Source organism: Larus michahellis, chromosome 2, assembly GCF_964199755.1.
Source record: "Larus michahellis chromosome 2, bLarMic1.1, whole genome shotgun sequence".
NCBI classification, from domain to species: Eukaryota; Metazoa; Chordata; class Aves; order Charadriiformes; family Laridae; genus Larus; species Larus michahellis.
This window is the reverse complement of record NC_133897.1, coordinates 46270896-46292096: the sequence shown is the minus strand read 5'-3', so window position 1 is coordinate 46292096 and position 21201 is coordinate 46270896. Positions and strand designations below refer to the sequence as shown.

General features: G+C 45.0%; 1 protein-coding gene across 1 annotated transcript in view; it reads left to right on the top strand.

Annotated features, from left to right (window-relative positions):
* The first annotated feature begins 2160 nt into the window (after positions 1-2160).
* The window catches only part of TRIM71 (tripartite motif containing 71), a 55838-nt gene continuing 36797 nt past the window's right edge, over positions 2161-21201 (top strand). The window contains exon 1 of the mRNA XM_074575118.1: positions 2161-3190. Coding sequence (XP_074431219.1) covers positions 2288-3190 — 903 coding nt within the window. The 5' untranslated portion in view covers positions 2161-2287. The remainder of the gene's footprint in view (positions 3191-21201) is intronic.

The following is a 21201-nucleotide window of genomic DNA, read 5'->3' as shown; positions in this document are numbered from 1 at the left end:
CCGGCAGCGACCGCAACGGCGCGGAAAGGAGCCAGAGATCGCCCCGAGACCGGGCGTCGGAAAACAATTAATCGAGCGACTTAACGTTTTAAAGCTGCGTTAATGCTTTCAAAGAACGGCCCCGGAGCCTCCAAACCGAAAATAAAGGGCGAGGAAATCGCCCGAGCCGCGGTCGAAGCGCACCAAACCAAAGGGGGTTTGGGATGTGGGGGGTGGGTGGGGGGCGCCCCCCGTGCCGAAACCAGCGATATTAACAACGGGCGGGGGTGGGGTGGGGGGTGGCAGGGCTGGATGCTGGCGGATGGGGGGGGGGGGTTGGGGGTGGGAGGGCAGGTCGGGCGGGCGAGCGAGCGGAGGGCGAATGTTTCCTGCCCGCCGCCACCGCCCCCCGGCCGCCCCCCGCAGCCGGGCGGAAGTCAGCCCGCGCCGTCGGAGCTTAAAAGGCTCCCGCACGCCGCGCCGCCCCAGTGCCGGCGGCCGCAGCGGGGCCGGAGCCAGCGCCGCCGCCAGCCCTGCCGGCCACGCCATGCGCTGCCCCGCGACCTGAGCTGTGTTCCCCCCCCCCCTTATCCCCTCGCCGCCCGGCTCTGCCCCTCCGCACCCCGCCAAGCAAGGGGGGGGGAAACGGCTCCCGGTGCGATGGCTCTCCCCGGATCCCACGCCGCCCGGGACGGTGCTGCCGCATCAGTGAGTAATTCCTGCTAATTCACCCCCTGGGGTCGGTGGGCTCCGGCTCGGCAGATCGCGGGGGAGGCGGGCATTTTGGGGTTTTTTTTGCTGCTTTTTTTTTTTCCTCCTCCTCCCTCCCCCTCTCTTCGGGTTTTATATTATTTTTGTTTTCTCAATAAAACACCACGCGAAGAGGCGAGATGACAAAGGAAATGTGATCCTAGGCGCTGCAGGGGCTCAGAGCGAGCGAGAACCGGAGAGGAGGAGGAGGAGGGGGCGAGCGTAGCGCTCTCGGATAGCATTGCACAGCGGCTCCAATTTGTGCGAGCGAATATAATACACCCCCCATGAATAATTCAGGGCGGCCGGCGGGGACCTGCCGCTGCTCCTCTGCCCGGCCGCCGCCGCAGTGTGTGCGAGCCCCGCCGAACCCGCGGCGCTGACCGGGGGAGCCCACCGGAGCTCAGCCCGGCTCCGGGGGCTTGGTGCTGCCTTTTGCGGGGGGGGAGGGGGGAAGCCCTGCTTTAAGGAGGGCGTCCAGCGGGAGCCGGGGCTCTGAGAGGCGAGAGGGGATCGCGGCTCTTCCCAGCCGTCCCCGGAGCCCTTTTCTTCTTGCCTTCCCATCTCCTCCTCCTCCTCTGTGTCCCGCCAGCGTGAGTCTCTGCCGGTGGGGTGGGCACCAACGCCGCCCTCCATCCCCACCCCCCAGTCATGCGGTGGTGGAGCAGGCGTCGGCGGGGGAGGACTGGAGCCGGAGAAGTCTGCTTGGCCACTGTGTTTCAGTGCCTCTCTCTCTCCTAGAGCTGCTCTGGATTGCAAAAGTGGAGGGGGGAACTGAAACGAAATTTCCCCTTCCCCCCCGACAAGCACAGGTTTAAAGGAAAAGAGGAAAAAACCCAACGTCCCAAGAAGAAAGATCGAAACTTGAATTAAACCCCTGCTGCCCCCCTACCCGCGTCCTTCCCGCCCGGCCAAGAGGGACTTGCACTGTCGCCCCGGCGCCCCGACCCCGTCCTGCGGCCGTGGGAACCGGAGCCGAGCCCCGGCGGAGAGAGGTCTGGTCCCCGCTGGCTGCGGAGGGGACCGGGCGGTTGGCGCCCATGCACTTTCTGTTTAGGAAGAAGACAAGTAACCAAACCACGTTGTCAAACTGCTGACCCGAGGGGGAAATGAGAAGACTGTGTGAGGTATTGACCGATCTGGGAATCGATACAATTTGTCTAATGCGACGGGGGATCGGGGGTTAAGTACATGTGAGGGAAGAGAGAGGATCCATTTGCTGAGAGAGAACGGGACAGCTACACCTTGATACCAAAAATACGCCGCCCCCCCACCTCCGCAGCAGCGAGGTAGGAGGCGAGGATCCCGCTCCCTGCAGACCGCCGGATCGATGACACCGTATTTGCAAAACCGGCCAATCGATCCCACTTGGCAAAACGACTGATCGATGCCAGCTTGCCCGTAAGCCGTTTGCAGAACTACCTTCTCCCCACACCGCCCCAAACGCTTCCCGTGGCTTCCCCCCCCCCTCCACCCATACTTTTTTTTGTGAGGGAGGGGAGATACACTTTTACCCCCCCCTCCTCCCCCCGCATCGGGGAGTCAGCCCCCATCGCAAATGGCTTCGTTTCCCGAGTCCGACTTCCAGATCTGCCCGCTGTGCAAGGAGATGTGCGGCTCGCCGGCTCCCCTCTCCTCCAACTCCTCCACCTCCTCCTCCTCCTCGCAGACCTCCAGCTCCTCCGGGGGGGGCGGCGGCGGTGGCGGCGGCTCCTCCTGCGGGGGCCCGCCGCGGCGGCTCCACGTCCTGCCCTGCCTGCACGCCTTCTGCCGCCAGTGCCTGGAGGCGCAGCGGCACCCCGGCGCGGGGGACGCCCTCAAGCTGCGCTGCCCCATCTGCGACCAGAAGGTGGTGATCTCGGAGCCCTCGGGCATGGACGCGCTGCCCTCCTCCAACTTCCTCCTCAGCAACCTGCTGGACGTCGTCGTCGTGGCCGCCGCCGCCGAGGAGCAGAAGAACGGCCGAGCCGCCGGGGCCGGCCCCGCCGCCGGCTCCGCTGCGGGAGCAGGAGGCGGCGGTGGTAACAACCGCCACCACGGCCGCCCGCCGCCGCCTCACCGCGCCGCCGGCTCCTCGCCCGCCGCCGCCGCCTCGGCCGCGCCCTCCTCGACGACGTCGTCCTCCTCCTCCTCGGGCGGCGGCTCGGCGGCGCTCCTGCTGCGGCGGCCCCACAGCCGGCAGGGCGAGCCCCGCTGCAGCTCCTGCGACGAGGGCAACGCCGCCAGCTCCCGCTGCCTCGACTGCCAGGAGCACCTGTGCGACAACTGCGTGCGGGCGCACCAGCGCGTCCGCCTCACCAAGGACCACTTCATCGAGCGCTTCGCCGCCGCCGGACCCGGCCCGGCTGGCGGCCCCGCCGCGCCGCTCGCCCTCAGCCCGCCCTATACCACCGCCTCGCCCTACAACATCCTCTCCGTCTTCCCCGACCGGGCCAGCTACTGCCAGCACCACGACGACGAGGTGAGCGAGTGCGCGACGCGGGGAAAGGGGGTGGGGGGCGGCCGCCCCTCACCGGCGCCAGAGGGCCCTCGCACCCTCAGCGGCGGGGCCCTGAGGGGCGGGCGGGGACCGGCCGCCGCGCTTCCTCCGCCCTCCGAGGCGCGGTGGGGTCTTGCCGCCCCCGCGGGGCTCGGGGCTGGGGGCAGAGGCCGCCCCCTCACACAGGGGGGCTGGGAGCCGTTAACGGTCCGGGGGAGGGCGTGAGGCGAGGCGGCGGCCCCCTCACACGGGGGGGCGGAAGCCGTTAACGGGCCGGGGGAGGGTGTAAGGCGAGGCGGCGGCCCCCGGCGCGCCGCTCCCTCTGCGCCGCCCGGGAGGAGGAGGTGAGCACGGGGGGGAGGGGACGGGCGGCCCGCTGCGAGGTGCTGGAGCCGGTGTCCCGGGAAGCGGCCGTCGGTGCTTCGGGAAGCCGCCAAGGCGGCGCGGGGCATCGGCCGGCGGCGGGCGCTGCCGTTCGGAGGGGGCCTGTGGGGCGCCTGCCGAGGGGGTGGCGAGACCCGGGAGAGGCGAGAGGGAGAAAGTCCGGAGTCCCTTCCCCCGAGTGTTTCTAATGCGAAGTTAAATTACTTCGTGGGGTCTGCTTTGTACCGTGCTCGGCGGGTCACCCACCGGAGAAAGAGAAAACGAATAAATAGGGAAGATAACCGTAAAACGAATAAATAGGGAAGGAGGACAACTGTAACGAGGGAAGGACTCCTTTTTCATTTTAGTTATTTATTTTTTAATGGAAGGTAGTCAGAAAGCAAAGATGTTCACCACCCTTGCCTATACAATCTCCTGCTCCTGGGTGTCATTTTAGCTATCCCCGTGGTGCAAACGAGAACTTTGTGGAAGTAAAAAAAAAAAAAAAATAAAAAAAAAGGAACTTGCTTAACGTGGTCTTCATTTAAAACGCTTTGCTGGCAAGTTTTGTTTCTGATGATCCCCGGTATTGTTTCACGGATCTAAAAGAGAGGCTGCGGCTTCTTCAAAATGCACTGAAAAGTGTCTCAAGTTTCATCGGGACATAGCTTCTTGCTGTGATAGTTTGAAACTTGATTTTCATCTGAAACTGGAAAATGGCCGTCTGCTGTCCCCCCCTTCTGCTCTGGGGGTCAACGCGGGGGATTTCGCTGGAATTTTCCAGTAACTTCAGTGTTGGAGGTAGTTTCCTCCCAGTATTAAATCGGACAGCACAACAAGCTGCTCCAGGGCAAAAACCTGCCTGAGGACGGGGTAGTACAAGAGTTTTCTGTGGGATGCTTGCCGAACTGATATATGAGGGCGTTTAGCCCGGTGAAATGTGGTGGGTGATGCCTTTGTCTTCCGTTTGCAAGGAGGCTTTTCCAATCTCCTCTAATTCTAATGTACCTCTGGGATTTCTAGAAAGCTCTGGAAGAGCTTTTCTTGGTTCTTAAAAGTCGCTGGTGTCAGAGGACAGAAAGTATGAATTTGGTAGAAAAAGGAAAAACCCTAACGTGACATTTGGGGGGAGTGGTGGGGTATGCTTGAGGGCCAAGGAGGCTCTAAAAAAACCCAAACAAACAACAAAACACCTTACTGGCGGTTGGGCTGCTTACAGCTTTTAGTGGTGTCTAAGTATCTTTCTGCTAGTGGGCTTCCTAACGAACGTATGTAGTAACTGAATGGCAGAATTAAATGAAGCATGGTGCTCTTAATATACTAAAAAAAAGCTACGTTTCTGCCTTCATTTTGGAGTATAACTTTTTTGGACTTGTGGTACGGGCTAAAAAGCGTCTAGTTCTTGTGTCTTCAGTATGAAAAAAACCTTATTGTTGAAGCCTGTAAAACGAAACAATGGAGGGCTGTTGGCTGTAGCATAGACTATCTGGCTTCTAAAGCAGATGTGTTCTCCGCCACTGGGTGAAGAGGAGCTGGGACAGGAGTTCCAAGGTATTTTGTAGACTTAAAAGCTTAAATTCCAAAAGGAAGAAAGATTCTATCTGCGCTTAAACTGTACAGCTTTTCTAGAAGTAAATTCTAAAAAGGCTAGTTAACTTATTTTACATAATAAATATTTTCTCAACAGTGTGCTTTGAAGAGTATGTGTCTCAGGATTGGTTTTGGGTGTCCTTGTGTCCTGTAGACCTAGAAATCGTTTTAAAACAAGTGGGCATTTTCAAGCCTTCAGCTCCTGTTGAGAAAGGCTTTTATTCTGCAAATTAATGATCTACTACTGTTCTTGATTAGTGGGTTTTGGTGGTTCCTTAATGTGGGTGTGCCTGATCAGTATTTGTGAGTATGTATTATTCACTCAAGGGGAAACTTTGCTCTTTCTGTTGGGAACAGTTTATACTGTAAATCTTTCTCACTTTCACTAAAAATGTGGGCGAGGTGTGCAACTTTTTTGAGAAAGGGTGGCTGCAAAACTGTGAGGGTTATTGCTTGTTTAATTCTAAGAATGCTATTTACAGCCTCATAAAAGGAACGATAATAGAAGGGCAGCCTTCCAAGAGAGTGCTTCAGTGATGCACTGAGTACTTTGTTTGGCTGTCTAATAGTGTAAAAACAAACCTAAAATCCAAGGCTGGAATGGTAGCTTGAAACCATAATATTAGTAGTTATAAACTCTGGTTCTGCTTAGTACATAAGTGGGAAAAGCTGGTGACAGAGCAGGATATTTCCTCAGACTAATATCATGCAGGTAAGTTTGAGCACAGGCAGATCTCATCTGTAAGCTGCTAGAATAGTAGTTCTTTCGGATGCGGAATTCTCCTTCCCTGGGATGTATCCTCCTCATGCTGTCTGAGATCAGTTGTTACAAGGAGTTCGACTCTGATGCTGTCCCTGAGGCTTTCCTGGGCCAAAGCAGCTGTGTCCCTTACTTTTTACCTCCTCGCCTAAACATGATACTCCTGTCCTTCCAACATCACTAGTTCAACTGTTACCTTTGGTTCTGTTCCTCTCTGGTCTTTCCACCCCTCTTCCTGGGAAGCACTGTCCATTCCCCATAATTTTCCCTCCTCCCACCCCCACTTTGAGGCTCCCTCAAGTGAGGAGGGAAATTGCACTGTGGGTGGTTACTTACTGGGTGTTCCAAGTATCAAAACAAGACCACAGACACACATTTGCCAGACAAGATCGATGTAGTTGCTCGTCCTTTCAGTGCAGAGAAGTGCAGACTTCAGATCTTTACTGTGATGTCTGGAGTGGTCTCTCTTGAGTTGGTTCTGCTCTCAGTGGAGGTGTTGACTCATGTAAACTAACAGTAACCTGTTTTGTGCTATGAGTATGCATGCAGTCACTGATAACAGAATATTGGCTGTTATTGTAGTGGCAAACATTGAAGAAAGTGGAACTCTAGTCACTGCTTTCAGGGTGGCTAGTGCCTGCAAATACTACAATGCATGAAAGGAAAGTAAGTAAACTATTCCTGGAAAACAAACAAACAAAAACCAAAACCAAGAAAAGCCAATCTTTGTCATAGAGCTGCTGCTAACCCAGTCTGGTTGCTTACCGCTTGGAACTCCACTGTCTGAGGTAAAATGCTCTCAAGGGCAGCAAGGGAAATGCTTAATCTCGGGCAGTCTTCAAAGCATTCTACAAATGTAGCCATATTTGTGTTGCAACCCTGAAAACTTTCTTCTGTGTGACCATGTTTGTTGTATGGACAGAATTGCCAACATTACAGTAGTAACTAGATGTTATTGTCAGACTCTAAACTTGAAAAAGGATTTACCCTAGTCTTATCTGTGATTAAATCAAATATGATAACTGATATGTCAACGTGTGCTTGATTGTCTCACTCTCGGATTGAAAGGCACTTCCATTTCTCTTTTCATAGAATTCTCGATGACAGGCTGCAAACCAAACTGGATGCTTAGAAAATGTTGGAACAGCTGTAGGATACTTGTCTTGTATAAATAAAATACCTGGATTCAAATGACTTTGCTGTCGCAGAAAGTGGAAAAGGCCACAAGTCTCAAGTTAACTAATGTGGGGTTTCCTTTATGCCAACTCTCAGCTGCTACATGCTTTAGTATCACCTGGTGATAACAGTGGCGGATGATCAAAACACTTCAATAGCAGACTTCTAACACTTTCTAGGGAAAGTGTGGAGTTGCCAAATTCAGTCAACTTAATAGTCTGTGACCCCCTAGTTCTCATGTTGCTTCACAGATTCTGTTTAGAAGTGGATCACAGACTACAAGGGAAAACGCTGCTGCACCATGTCTCTCCCCCACTGCAAGAAAGGATTTTAAAGTTCTTTCTCTCCTTGCACTTAGCCACACTGTTCCTTCCTTTTGCTTGCATCAGTTCTGGCTTTGGTCAGTTTCTTCATGGATCAGATTAATTCACAAACTCTCAAGTTTCTTGCCAGATTGGTAAGATGAAATGGCTCATGGGGATATCAGTACATGTGGACAAGACAGGCTAAAATTAGATTGCTGTATTGAGTTCTGGAGTTGCATGTATTCACCTGTTTATTCTCTTTTTAGACTATAAAAATTACAGTTCTCTTTATTTTGTTGTACATAGTGTAAAAGATGAACTTTCGAAGGCTTGCATATGTATAGGGGAAGATGTTCAAACATGTAACTGTCAGCTGAGCTGAAAGCTACTTATCTGGTACCTTGGCTAAATTTGCTGATTGTAGGGTAAAGCTCTGGTTTCACAATAGGGAGTGAGCCATCTCATGGCTACTCATAGGAGTTTCACTTCCCTCCTCAGTTCTTACTAGCCTTGGTTGTGTGCGCTTAGGAGATGCTTCTGTGAGCCAATTGAACTTGCTTATCATGCTAGAAAACTGTTTTCCCTTCCTCTTCTTTCTAGCATTGGTCTAAGTTTATTTGAATTGCAGAGGAATCTGGCCCAAACTGAACTGGTATGAGGGAAAACAAGGAGTAGGAAGGAAGGGGTAAGTTAGATATGATCCCTTTTGTGTAATGGCTTGCCACCCCTGCCAAACACTGAGCTTTACTCCATGGTGTTCTTAACACTGTGCACCCCCATATCTCACCAATACAGTTGGTTAACACAAAGGGAAGATACCTGTGTCCCCACTTCTGTGTCTCTTGCTCAAGGGCTATTTACATGAAGCTGTAGCATGTGATACAAATGGGATGTAGGCTCTTGATGTTCCTTTTTCTAGTGGTTAGGGTTTTTTGCTTCCTAACAAAATGATTAAAACGTTTAGGAGTGCATCCTGGAGGCACCGGTCTTAATATGTAATACTTTACTGTGTTGCAGCTGTTGTGGCTGCTATAGCTTCAGCTTTATAGGAGAATGTGCATATGAGCTAGAGAAATATATACTTCCAGTGTATGTAAAGAACTGTGCATATACTTCTTTGTACTGATGCACCCTTCATTTATTGTACTTAGTGTCTTTGCTCTTCTGGTAGCAAATGCACATACAGGTGTCCAATCTGAAGACAATATCTTTAGAATGATGAAGGGTTTTAATAATCCCTAATCTCACACTTTTTTGAATTACAAATAATGTTCTGATAGCTGATGCTAAACAGGTCACCTCTTGAATTACTCCACCTTACTTTACTTTCAGCTGCCTCTTCCCCAGCATACCTTTAGCTCCTGGTTCTCCTCTGTATGTAAAAGTATTTTTATTTATCTGCTTTGCTTTTGTTAGAGAATGAAAAGGTTGGGCTTGAAACAGCTTTAATGCCATACTGGACTGAATCAAAACCTCCCTTCCTTTTCCCTGCTCTGGTGTGACTGATGTTAAAATATTTTCAATGTTTTGGGGTAAATACAGCAAAGTTGTCTGTATTGTTTTTCTTCCTTGGTGATAATCTGATATCATTACACTACTGGTCTAATTAAACATGACTTCAGATAGTTTCTAGTGAGTAAAAACTGGAACCAACAGAAATGCCTCATCTGTTCAGGCAACTTTCATGGACTGTTTTTACTTCGGGAATGTCTTTGAAAAACCAACAGTATCAATATAGTAGAAACATGCAGGCTGCAGCGTACGTAGACTTCTGAAGTTACAAGAACTTTCTTGAGAAAATAGGACTGGAAATGTGCATACAATAAATAGGCATGAAACTAGTGTATACCGAGAACTTAATTTTCTTTAACATCAGTTTTGCTAAAACTGATGTCTTGAAGTGTATCTCATGATGTGGAGAGAGTGCTTTGATTTAGAGAAGAAATCTTGCATCACATGTAGGAGTTTCTCCTTTCAGCTAAATCTTCAGAGCATGTAAACATGCTTGCTAGACCTTGCTTCCTTAGAGGAAAACTACATAGTTCCTCTGTTTTAAAGTTAAGAAGGTATCATTCTTCTTTCAATACTGTCTTGACCCTGTCTCTTCCTAGTTCTCCTCCCATACTCCCTTCCTTCCTGCAAAGTTGTTGGTGTCTTTCCATCAGACAAAGAATCACGATGTGTTGAGAGCACAGATCTTAAGATGTACGAACAATGCACTGAATGCAAGACTAATGTTACCACAGATAAGATTTCACAGAAGGGGTTTATTGTCTTTAGCTGTAATCCACTTTCAGTAGAATGGCTACAAATATAATCTTGGATCATAATTATGTAGTACATAATTTTTAGTAATGCTTTTACCCTATCATTCTGAGTCTTAATTAGAGTGTGGAAATACTGGATGGGAATAGGACTACTGCTTGGCAATGTAAGTATTGGTTAATGTAATGAATGGATGTCCCCGATCCTAAAATATATTAGGCATATGTCTTTGTTTTAGCTGTTCTTGTCATGGGCTCAGCTGCAGCTCCTTCCATGGGACGTTTTCTACTTTCCCTGTCTGTGCTTGTTTAAGGGCTATGTGGGTGGGATGGGTTTGGTCCTCTTATCTAACAAATTAAGCTTGTGCATCCAAATCAATCTTGAAAGTCACAGGAATAGAACAAAAACATGTTAAAGAATTGGTGCAATACTGTCTGCTAACTGTTTTCTAACTTTAGTTTAAAAGCTTCTTTACTATGCAGTAACACTTTGGACAACTTTATCTCTCCCTCTTCCCCTTCCCATCTTAAAGAAGAGAACTTGTGTGTGGCTAATGAGAGTAGTACTTCTTTCCTGAAGTTCTTTTGACTCTGAGCTACTTTTTTCTTCTTCATCAACACGTGGCAAAATAACACAATTTTCAACTATAGAGTCTACAGCTAATAATCTTATTTAGGATCTAAAAATGCTGACCAGCTGTGAATGCTCTAGCTGTTAAATATGAAAAGCAGTAAAACTCAGTAACCACAGATGAGGCTCACAAATATATATTCTGTGTTGTCCTACTGTGCTGCCTCTTGGATATGTGTGCAATACTGACACTTCCTCACAAGAATTAATTCATAGTTACATGTTCAGCTGTAAGAAATAAGAGCTTCATTCCTGTTATTTCACTTGAGTGTATAACATGCATTTCTAAAACCTCAGATGGTGAGCTTGTTGGATAGAATGATGTCTGGTCAGCAATTTTCCTACATATGTAGGTGAAATATTTTTGAAGTGACTAAGACTTGTACTGGAAACTGTAAATGAGAAGCTTATTGTTTTATGATTCTGCATACTTTGTACTATGCACTGGTGCAGACTTGGAGAAAATGGCTTACCTTCCAGGAGTAGGTAGCTTGAGGCAATCTTAATGTCTCACTAGCAATGGGTGAAAGTAACTTCTTACAGCTGAATGTTTAAAATTTTGGGGATGGTGAGGTGTCTTCAGTGCTGTAGTGGAAATGGTCTCTACTGAACAAAGAAATGTGAAATACCTTAAACTCGTTTCTGAAACAAATTAGTCCAATCAAAGGCTGCTGTCCTCCTGTTACCTCAGTAGTTATGTCTTACTTCTGTTGGTTATGAGGGTATGATCTTCACTAAGATCACACAAGTAATCACCAAGGCTGCTCTCAGTACCAATACTTTCCAGGACTGTCAAAATAGTGACTGCCCTTGGATCTCAGTACTTTGGGGGGAGAAGGGTCCTTTAGTGAGCTAAAGGTAATGGCTAAACTTGTGTTGCATCATTTTCCCTTTAATGTTGGTCTCCATGCATAACCAAAATATTTAAGTTTCTTGTCGAGTTTGCTAAACCTTATCTTTTCTAGTTGTTTGCTTGTATTACATGCCCATCACATACATTTTGTGAATAGCCAATGCTGTTATAAAGCACCATCTACTGTAAATATTTCCTTTTTCTAGTTAAGGTATTGTAAATGTACAGAACTACCAAATGCTGTGTTTGGATGGATTAAAAGGCTGGCAGGGACCTGAGATTCAGAAATCAAACTTCAACAGGATTCTTGGATGATAATGTTAGAGCTTGTTGCTCTTCCCCCTTGTCCCACGTTGTCTTCAGTTTTGTGGGTTCTTTTTGCATATTTAGGTACTTGTCTGCCAGAGTGGCAGGCATATGCTAGAACACTAATGTTATACAGCCTTTTGTTCAGCTGCTCTTGGTTAACAAAAGGCAAACTATTATTTAGGGGGAAATGTCAGCTATCAAACTTCAAATCCTCCCCTTTTCCCTCCCCCTTCACTTCTGTGGTTCTTACTGCTCACACCATTCACGCTGTCAGACAGTTAAGTGTACAATATAAAAATCCCTAGCCTTAAATCTTTGGTGCAAGCAAGGCTTGAAAGCTGTCTGCATTATGGATGCCTTTAAGCTTTGTAATCCAACTTAGCACTAGAGAATGCTGCTCTCCTATGTAAGGGTTGGTAGCGTGGTCTGTGAATCCCTGCCAGCGAACTAGTCGGTACTGGTCCCTGTCACCTGACAAGGCTACTATTCCTGATCTTCCCTAACTTTGAGCAATGCCATGTCAGGTGATCGAGGGTGTAGGAGATAAAGATCAGGTAGCTTCTAGGGGCTTGCTGTTGCTGTCTCTTTCTGTGGTTTGTAAGCCAACTATATGGTTCTGAACTGTGAAGTGCGTGTATATGGGAGGCAGAGCGAGTCTGTTACTCTGAGGATCTAAGGAAAAACTAGTTAGAGAATGGAAAGACTCATCATGCCTCCAAGCTTTCTTTTTCCTTTAAAAGCAACGCCGGTAAAGAGTTAAATTTCACCCCCCTGCAGCACACCCCGCCCCCACTGCTATATATGGTGTGCCCAAAGGCACTGGAGATTTAATACATTGAAGTTGGAGCGTGAAGGGGGTCTGCAGGCTGCTAGACAAAGTCACTCAAATTTCAAGAATACTTGATCCATACAAGGATGTTACTTGAGAAAGGCATGACTTCTCTGTAAGAAACTGTTTGCCAAGTGAACTGGCTGAGTGTGTCCTAAACATGTTTTTTTGGGGCTAGATGAGCAAACTGGAAACCAGATTTTCTTTAATTGACTGGCTTGCTTACCAGTCATCAAAGTTGTTGTGTGAACCATCTCCCTTCAGAGAACAATGGTTATTTGTAGGGGGAAGTGAAAATTGTGATTCTCCCACTGAAGTGCTTGCAAGTTACAGAAACTATTGTGCAGATAACTAAATTATCTATTGTATCATATTGAATTGACTGAACAAATGGCAAGTATAACTTTGCCCCCCTATTTCTGTAATGTTGCAATGTTGTCCCAACACAATGCATTTGGTATCAACTTCTGTTAAAGGCTTTTAAATGGATGGGCAAATATTTTGAGAAGAAATAAAAACAAAAATTAAAAATTTAAATTAACTCAGAACTGGAAATGTCAGGCAGTGGTCAGGAGTGGATTCTACCCTGAAATAAACAACAACCAAACTAACAATAAAAAACATTAGGGAATTAGAGAGGATGAAGTACAAAAGAATTACTGTAACACTGAGGTCCCAGTCTTCCCAGTGCTGCTCTTGTACTTAATTAAATGGTAATGGGGGAAGATGTAATACTCTTCCTGCTTCTTCCCCCCTTGTACTTAATACAGTTGTATTAAGTATGAGTAATAATCCCCACCCAAAATCATGGAAGCATTGGTAAGATTAGAATTAGGTTAGAGTTATAAATGATTGCTGTTGACAGTGTCCCAAAAGGTAACAGCATGCCCTTTCTTAGAGTAAAGCTATCATCTTTCTCCATTCTAGCCAATATGTATTTTAATTGACAGTACTGTTTCACGGTAGCTCTTGCTTTCTTACAGTGTTTCTTACTTTCTCAAGGACTCTGAGCCTCTTACTAGAGCAGAGATAACAGATGTATAATCCTTGAGCTTTCTGTTGCTGAAGCATGGCTCCCTTACTTGAGTTATGGTTGTTGGTGGGATGGTTAGTGGGCAGTCTTAGCTGGCTGGTGTGAGTGGAAGTAAGCCTGGAGAGTCTTGACTGGACTTCCTCAGCATAGCTGGCATGCTGCTGGAGGGCTGTCTACTCCAAACCTCAGGCCACGCTTCAGAGGTGCTCTTGCCAATGACAGACTGCATACAAATTTGATATACTTGATGGGATAAGTTTTAGACAATTGTGACTTGTCAAAACAAACAGGATTCTATCTTCATGTTACTGCCTTTCTGGCAAAGGTGATGTTATTCCATCTTTGCATCTTGTCAAAAAGTACTTTAGTAAGTATCTCTGGATCTGAACTGTAACTCTCTAAACAATAGCAGTTATGTCAAGCCAGTCTAACTTCTTCGGCTCTGTACCAAAGACAAGTGGAAAACCTCTCAGATAATGTTCATGTGAGCCTGAAGGGATGGGAGGGCTTCCATTCAGAGTGTCTTACTCCTGAAATGATATTTTCAGGAAGCCAATAGTAGGCTTTGATTGCATGTGATGCTGCTAGTTATAATTAAAATTTCTTTGTGATCCAGGAAGATAGGCCTTCCAGAGAACCATTAGAGAGATGCTACTGGAAGTTCTGAAGCACTGATTGAAATTAATGTAATGTATACATTCATTTCCCTTTGCATGAGCCTTTGGCATTGACTGGGTATAGGTAAGGTCAGCATGCCTCTGCAAAGACTGGAGTAGTTTGGGTGGCTGGCCACTTGTAGTGGCATACTGTACGCTTGGACTTGGATTAGATCCAAAGGCTCTTCTTTCACCTGGATGCTTCCTTGTCAGTTCTTTCATTACTCATCTATGCCTCTGAGTCAGTGAAGTGAGTTCAAGTAGTATGTGCTTACTGACAGTATTTACTAGTGTTCCTGTCTTGGTCTCTTGGCAACAATGCCAAAAAAACTTTCTACATTGACAGTATAAAGGGGAGAACCTTAATTTAAAAGTATAAATGTTAAAATGAAGCTTACTCTTACAAACTGGAACAAAAAATCACCTTGAACCATTCTTTCAGTTAATAGCTTCATTTTCATATCTCAGTCCTTAGATGCTGCAGCAATTAAACTGTATTTATCTACTGAAAAGACCATAATTTGTATAGTTATTGTAGAAGTAATTTAGGGTGTTGAACCTACTCAGCGTTATTTTCACTAAGTTTCCAATTGGCTTATGTAGCTACAAAAACTTTGTGTGGAAGACTTACTCAGCTGTCTCACTTGGCAACCAGTTTCTTACACAGAAGTCATGCCTTTCTCAAGTAACATCCTTGTAAATACAATTTAAGATTAGTATTTTCATTCTGTATATGATGTCACTTCTGAAACCTATTCTTAATGCAAGCCCATGCCATTTAGCAAAGAACAAGGCTGCTAAAGAGCTCAAGCTGATGAAACCTCTCAATGGTGTGGACTCATGCAGGGTCCAGGTGTGAAAAGCTCGGTTCATTGTGGGGGGAGGGAAGTGATATAATGTTTGATATGCAGGCAAAGCAAGGTGGCTTAAGCAAAACCCAGCTAGTTGCCTTACTAGCCTTGGTACAAGTATCCCTTCTCATCTAAATCTGCGTTTCCTTTCAGCTTCAGCCTCCTTCAGACAGTCTGTGTTCTGTATCTGATCTCCTCACACATTGATTAGCAACAAGTAGCAGGTAAACTGGCTCAAATCTAAGAGGAAGGAAGCCAGTGCTAGGCTGGCTGAAATCATCAGACAATGAAGGTAGCAAAACCCTGCAGCTGAAGATGCTGTAGGGAAGAAGGAGAAAAAGTACTGAAGTTCCCTTATTCTTGTCCAAACCTGTACATCTCCTTCCCCAGCTGTGCCTTAAATCTAACAACCCAAACTATGAAAGGGAATTAATGCTTTGAATGAATTTTTGGTTAAAGCCATAGTTCTGCTTTTCATTGTAAAGCATTCTTGTGACTAAACATCTCACTATTAAGTCGTCGTCTTTTTTTTTTTTTGCTGCTGCAAGTCACTGTCTAAACATGGAACACGTGTTCATTCAGCTGTTTAGTAATATGCTTGTTCTGTTCCTGTTCATTTGTCTTCATTATGTGTTGTCATATACCTATATAAACATTTTTATATAGTATTTATGAGGGTTTGGCTAGCATAGAGGACCGACTTATTTTTTCCTAAATGAAAGATAAATCTTGACAGTTAATCAATCTAGGAATAATGTATTGAACCAGTATTCTGTCAGAACTGCTGTTTTGTCTTCACCAATGTTCAATACAGCTGTTTCAGAAAAAAATTTGGAACGCTATATAGTCTACAGTTCTAGAGTAACTGGTCCACACAGTGTCCTTCCATTTTAGTTTATACCTAAAATTATCATGGGGAAGCCTTGAAGATGTCCTGTCTTAAACTCTTTAACATTAGTTTTTTAATATGAGCAACAGAAGAAGTCTCAACTGAAAATATAATGCATGAAACTTGATATCATCATCAGTGTTTTTATTGTTTGAAGCTTAAACTAATTTTAGTGCCATCTGAGGAGGAAACATAAAAGGAAACACTTCCCATAAGCTAGGGGATAGATTAAAAAATGAAGTGTTGCATGTTAAAACAAACACCAAAACAAGAAATGAGAACAGTGATACTTTCCATCTGAGATTATGGTGTGCTATCCAAATACACTATCAGCAGGTGAGAGACTCATTGAAATGGTATGCTGTCTTGAAATCTTGTTTATTCTTCCAGGGTATTCCTCAGCATACGAGAGAACAGTGTTACCTTCTCGCAGAATTGAAGTGCTTTTGTATATAGCTTAACTTGGGATGGAGTTCTGAGAAACTACTCATGATGATGAGTATATTCTCATAACTACTGTAGTTGTCTCTTCTTGGGGAACTGTCAGAATTTGGTTTATTCCTTGCTTTGAGAACAATTATGTCATTCTATGTTGTGGCTTACAATTTTACTACAGAGCTTGCTGGGATGAATTTTCCTAAGGTGTCTGTAAAGAAATAGTTGCCACCTGTATTAGTGGATTCTCATTTTGGAAATAGATAGGCAATTTTCTGTTTGGCTCCTGTGGCACTGAGATACTTTGACAGACAGATATATAGTTCCTTGCCCTGAGGAGGGAAGTAGGGGGATATAATAATCCAAGGTGACTTCCACAGCTGTAAATCTAGTAACTTGGTTTGGATCCACATATTCTAATGAAGTAGGACATGTTTTTGAGCAATATGATGTGAAAAGATATAAAATAGTATACTTCTGATCTAAGAAAGGAAACTCCTCTTCAGAGACCCCTGACTGACCCAGGCAAACTGCTGTCAGCAGTTTGCTAGGAGCAAATAGCGGTTGTTGAAAGTTACTCTCCTAGATCAGTGAGAGTCAGAATATCGTGGTGTGGGGGTTGTTTTCCCCCATTTCATGTATCTGTTTTTCTCCAAGCAGGGGAGACATTCCTGCCAAATATGTATACCATGGCTCTTTTTCCACTACAACTAGGTAGAAATGCTTTCAGAATGATAGATCTTTATAAATCCAAGTTTAAACAAACAAAAAAGAAACAAAACCAGCCAAACAAATTCTCAAAACACCCAGCTCTCATGTGGTCAAAGAAGCCACTTCTTGGAGTAAGCTGACTTGTTTCATGTTTGATCCCATATGGAGTTACAGAGGGAAACCATTCCTTGAGTGCTTTTGTTAAATAAAGCTGTTGCCATGAATTAAGCAACACTGCCCTGGAATGTTTCTGATCATGGTCTTGCAGAGCTTATGACCTTTGCACTGAACATGTGAACTGAAACTTCATCTTCCAGTGTTCAATAACCATGTTAAAAATTCAGAGGTGAGGCAGTCTTGGGATTTCCTTAGGCTAGCTTAAATGCCAAGTGTAATTTAAGTACTGATTTATACAGTTACTCATCCTTTTTTGTAAATCTAAGTCAAATTTAAAAACGCTAAAATCTGTAAGTATTCTAAGGCTTAGAATTCTTTGTCAAGTTAAACTGCGTATACAGTCTCTTAGAATGCTTTAATTTACTGGAGCTTACTAAACCACTAAATATTGCCACCTTCTTGTCTAGAAGCATCCAGTTACTATTAATCTGGATGTTTGTAGTTGTATACTACTACTGCTACTTACAGCAATTGCTTTCGTCATGAACTGGATGTAGCACACCTGAAGAGGCTCTTCAGTTTAACTGGGCTGCAGCTGAAAGGGAGAGAGTAGTTTAAAAATTGCCTCTTGCAATGTATCACTGTTTGATGCTACTGGACTTCTTACCCTACTAGAATGCTATAAAACAACTAGTATTTTTCTTGTTTACCAGATAGAAACACTGCCATCTCTTGGCTATTCATTGTCCTGACCTTTTTAAAAATACTTTTTCTGGGTTCTTGTGATGTCTTCTGATGCTGTGTTTCTGAATAATCAGGTGGTTGGGTAGTGATAATAAGTCTTAATATCACATACTGGAAACTTGAGATTTTATATGGAAATATTAATAATCTAGTGATCCTACCCTGGAAGAAACGTAAGAAGGGGTACTACTTGGTTGTAGTGACTCTCAGCTCTTTCTGATCTGCCTTTGTGTATACCTCCCTTAAAAATATATTTGACTAAGATGAGCTTCTGTCACTACTAGATTAGCTGACCAGGCAATTTGGCAACAGTGCTGGCATCTGAAAGTAATGTCTGGCAGAATGGGATTTAGCCTTTATGCCCTAAAAAGGATTGACAAAACATTTCCCACTGATGTTAGTTTTGACCAAATTCAAATAAACGATGTTGATGAAATACTGAGTTCTGAATTCTGCAGAGTTGGGGAAGAAGGTAATGCTGAGTTCTGACCATGTTTCTGATAGCAGTTTTAGTGAAGCTGGCTTGAGGACTTGTTTAAAATATTGCAGCTTTGGTATTGCCTATACTGTGTGGGGTTATAATAACTATCCATTAATTCCAGAAGACTTCCCAATTGAGAGGGAAGTTATGCTTCTACCCAAATTCTTTTTCTTGCTGTAAGCAGCTTTGTCTCTTCCTGTAAACATCCAGTGTTGTGCTAACCCAAGTGTTTGTCTGGTTGCACAGTGAACCTTATTCTTGAGAATGTTTAAAGAAGGGTGACTTCTTCAGCCCAGTCAACCTGCCAAATATGACACCAGTCTTGAGGAACACCCCTGATGCTGGTTCTTACTCTAATAAGCCAATCCAATGGGCTGGAAAGACTTCCAGCTTTAAAACCTGCCCAAGTGTGAGAGAAGTCTGATTTGCCACTACTTGGAGGACTCTTCTCATAGAATAACTCCGGTGCAAAGCAGTAACACCCATGTTACTGGGCTGTAACACCAGTTAGTGCAATCCCTGCCCCAAGCAGCAAGTTTTAGTGGAATGCAGAAACTTGAGACAGAGACAAGGTGCTTATAGAACATGAGAGGACTTCAGTGGTTGAGTGGGATTGTCAGGATGCTAACAACATCCTGACTCCTATATTAGCAACTGGAATTAATTTCTTCATGTGTAACTTAATCTCCATGATGGGGATAGAGGATCTGGGTTTCCAGCATCTGTTCAGAAGTGGCAGCTCAAAACCCTTTCCCCAAAGGTAGTCTCCTTCTTACACGCCGTACCTCAGCCCCTTCAAGTGTGGGGGTAGGAGGTCATGGTGGAAAAGTGACTTTGCTGTGTTGTATGCACATCTCAAAGATGAGGCAGGTGTAAATCCAATTTCCTGTGAATGAACTTCTGGGATGGTGGTTTGGAGTCTCTTGTGGGAGCTGTTCAACTTTATAGAGCAGAAACTGAGTGACTGGCCCAAGAGAGAGCAAGGATGAGCCTGGCTTCCTCATCAGTAGGCTGGGATGTCTGTGGTGCCAGTCTGTGCTCCAGTGGCTCTTACTTCATATCACTAAATTCTTCATCCTGAGTTTAAAAAAAAAAGACTCACTCTTGTATTACTGCAGTACAAACTTGAAAATAAGCTGGAGTTGCTTAAAGACATACTGTAGCTGTAGCAAATAAGGTTTTACTGTGCAAGCTTATATGCTTCCTTTTTGCGGATTTTTAGAGTGAGGTAATAAAAAAGGATGAAAGATACTATACAAGCTTTACTAAGCCTTCTTTCACATCTTGACTTGTTGTAAGCACTATTAGTTGTCTAGCTTTGTGAATCATAAGGTTTAGACGCGCTCTGAAACTTCATTCTTGAATTTAAATGACAAGTAATATGACAGTTCCAGAGGTTCCTAAAATATTTTTGTTTAGCAGCAAAAAACCCCCTATGTTGTGTTTAGTTTTGATGATTAAAGGTGTATTGTGTGTAGTGCTGATGCTGTGTCATTAATAAAACTGCTATTTAGTGTCTGTTTTCCAGCATCCTTATTATTGCGGAGTCAGTCATACTGTATAAGCAGTAGGGACCGATTTTTAAAATTTATATTATCTGACAGGAGGAAGGATTCACAAATAAGGTGCATCCAAAAATTACTGGAAAATAGTAATTTTCAGAAATGTTTTTGTAGTGGCGGATTCATTAGGATAAAATATTAAGTAAATAGTTCTGGTTCACTTGTGATTAAAGTAAACAGATAACGGAAATTTCAGAATTGCTTGCAGCTATTATGACGGTGATGTATTTTGAAAGGAAGAACAAAAACCTACCTTAAGATTTTTTTTCAGTCTTTCTGACAAAGCTTAAGAGTTTTTAACATCTCAAAACATGTTTGACCTCCCCACCCTTAAGCCATTTTGACACTCTTTACCATTGCATTTCAGCAGGAAAGAAAGATCCTTTTTATAGCCAAATGGCTTCCTCTTCTCTTCTCCCTCTTTTCCCTTCCATCCCCCACCCCAGAGAGCCTTTCTAACGCTCAGGCTTCAGCTGCTGCCTGGATACTGGCTACATCTGTCTTGTTTAGATGGTCCTAAGGAAAAACAGCACAGAATGTGACCGGAGGGGCCAACAAGATATGTTTCTTTTCAAATTTGAAAGGAAGCCCCGCACTTGCTTCTGCCTGTTTGCCTAAACTGTTTTTAAATCAATCATGACTAGGGCTGGTAAATGCCTTCTCTTCCCTCCCTCCCTGAAATGGTCAAACTCCAAAACATTTGAAAAGTCTAACGAGTTAAATATGGTGGTGTTCACAGGACTGTTTCCCCTTGTACAGCTTCCAGTTTGATGAAATAAACTCTTTTTATGGGCTCTTGCTTTGAGACAGCCATTGGGAAAAGTTTCAAAGAGAATAGTGTTGCTCTGGGTGGAATTTGGAGGTTTGCAACTCCATAAAATGCTTGCATTGACAGCAGACTGGGCTTTTGTACTTACATTAAAAAGGACAGCATTAAAAGCTGATTTTGGGTCTGAGCAGTGCTTGATGTTTTGTGGGGATTGTGGTGTAAAAGATGGTGACTGTCAAGGAAAGTAATTATGCAGGGCAGATAGAGGACAGTGTAGTTCCTATTTTGGGGGAATTTTCTGATATTTTTGTAAGTGCAGGATGAAGGCTGGGACAATGATGACAGTCAAGAATGGTGTTAAAGTTTTGTGGGGGTGGTGGTTCTTGTTTTTAAAGGTTCATCAGCTGGGGGTGTGGGGGGAAGAGAAATGCGACTTGATCCTGTTCATAAAATTCAGCTATAGTTGAAATGGATTTGCCCTTGTGACAGTATCTTGTTACACACAAAATAGGAGGACTGTCTTAAAACATGAGCATGTTCTCATGCATTTCCATCACAACCTGTGTGTGTCTGGCTGTTCTGAGGGTGCTAGCTTTTGGCTAGCAGTCCCTTTACTACCCCCCACCCTGGATAATGTGTATTATAATAAACTGCAGGGAACAGAG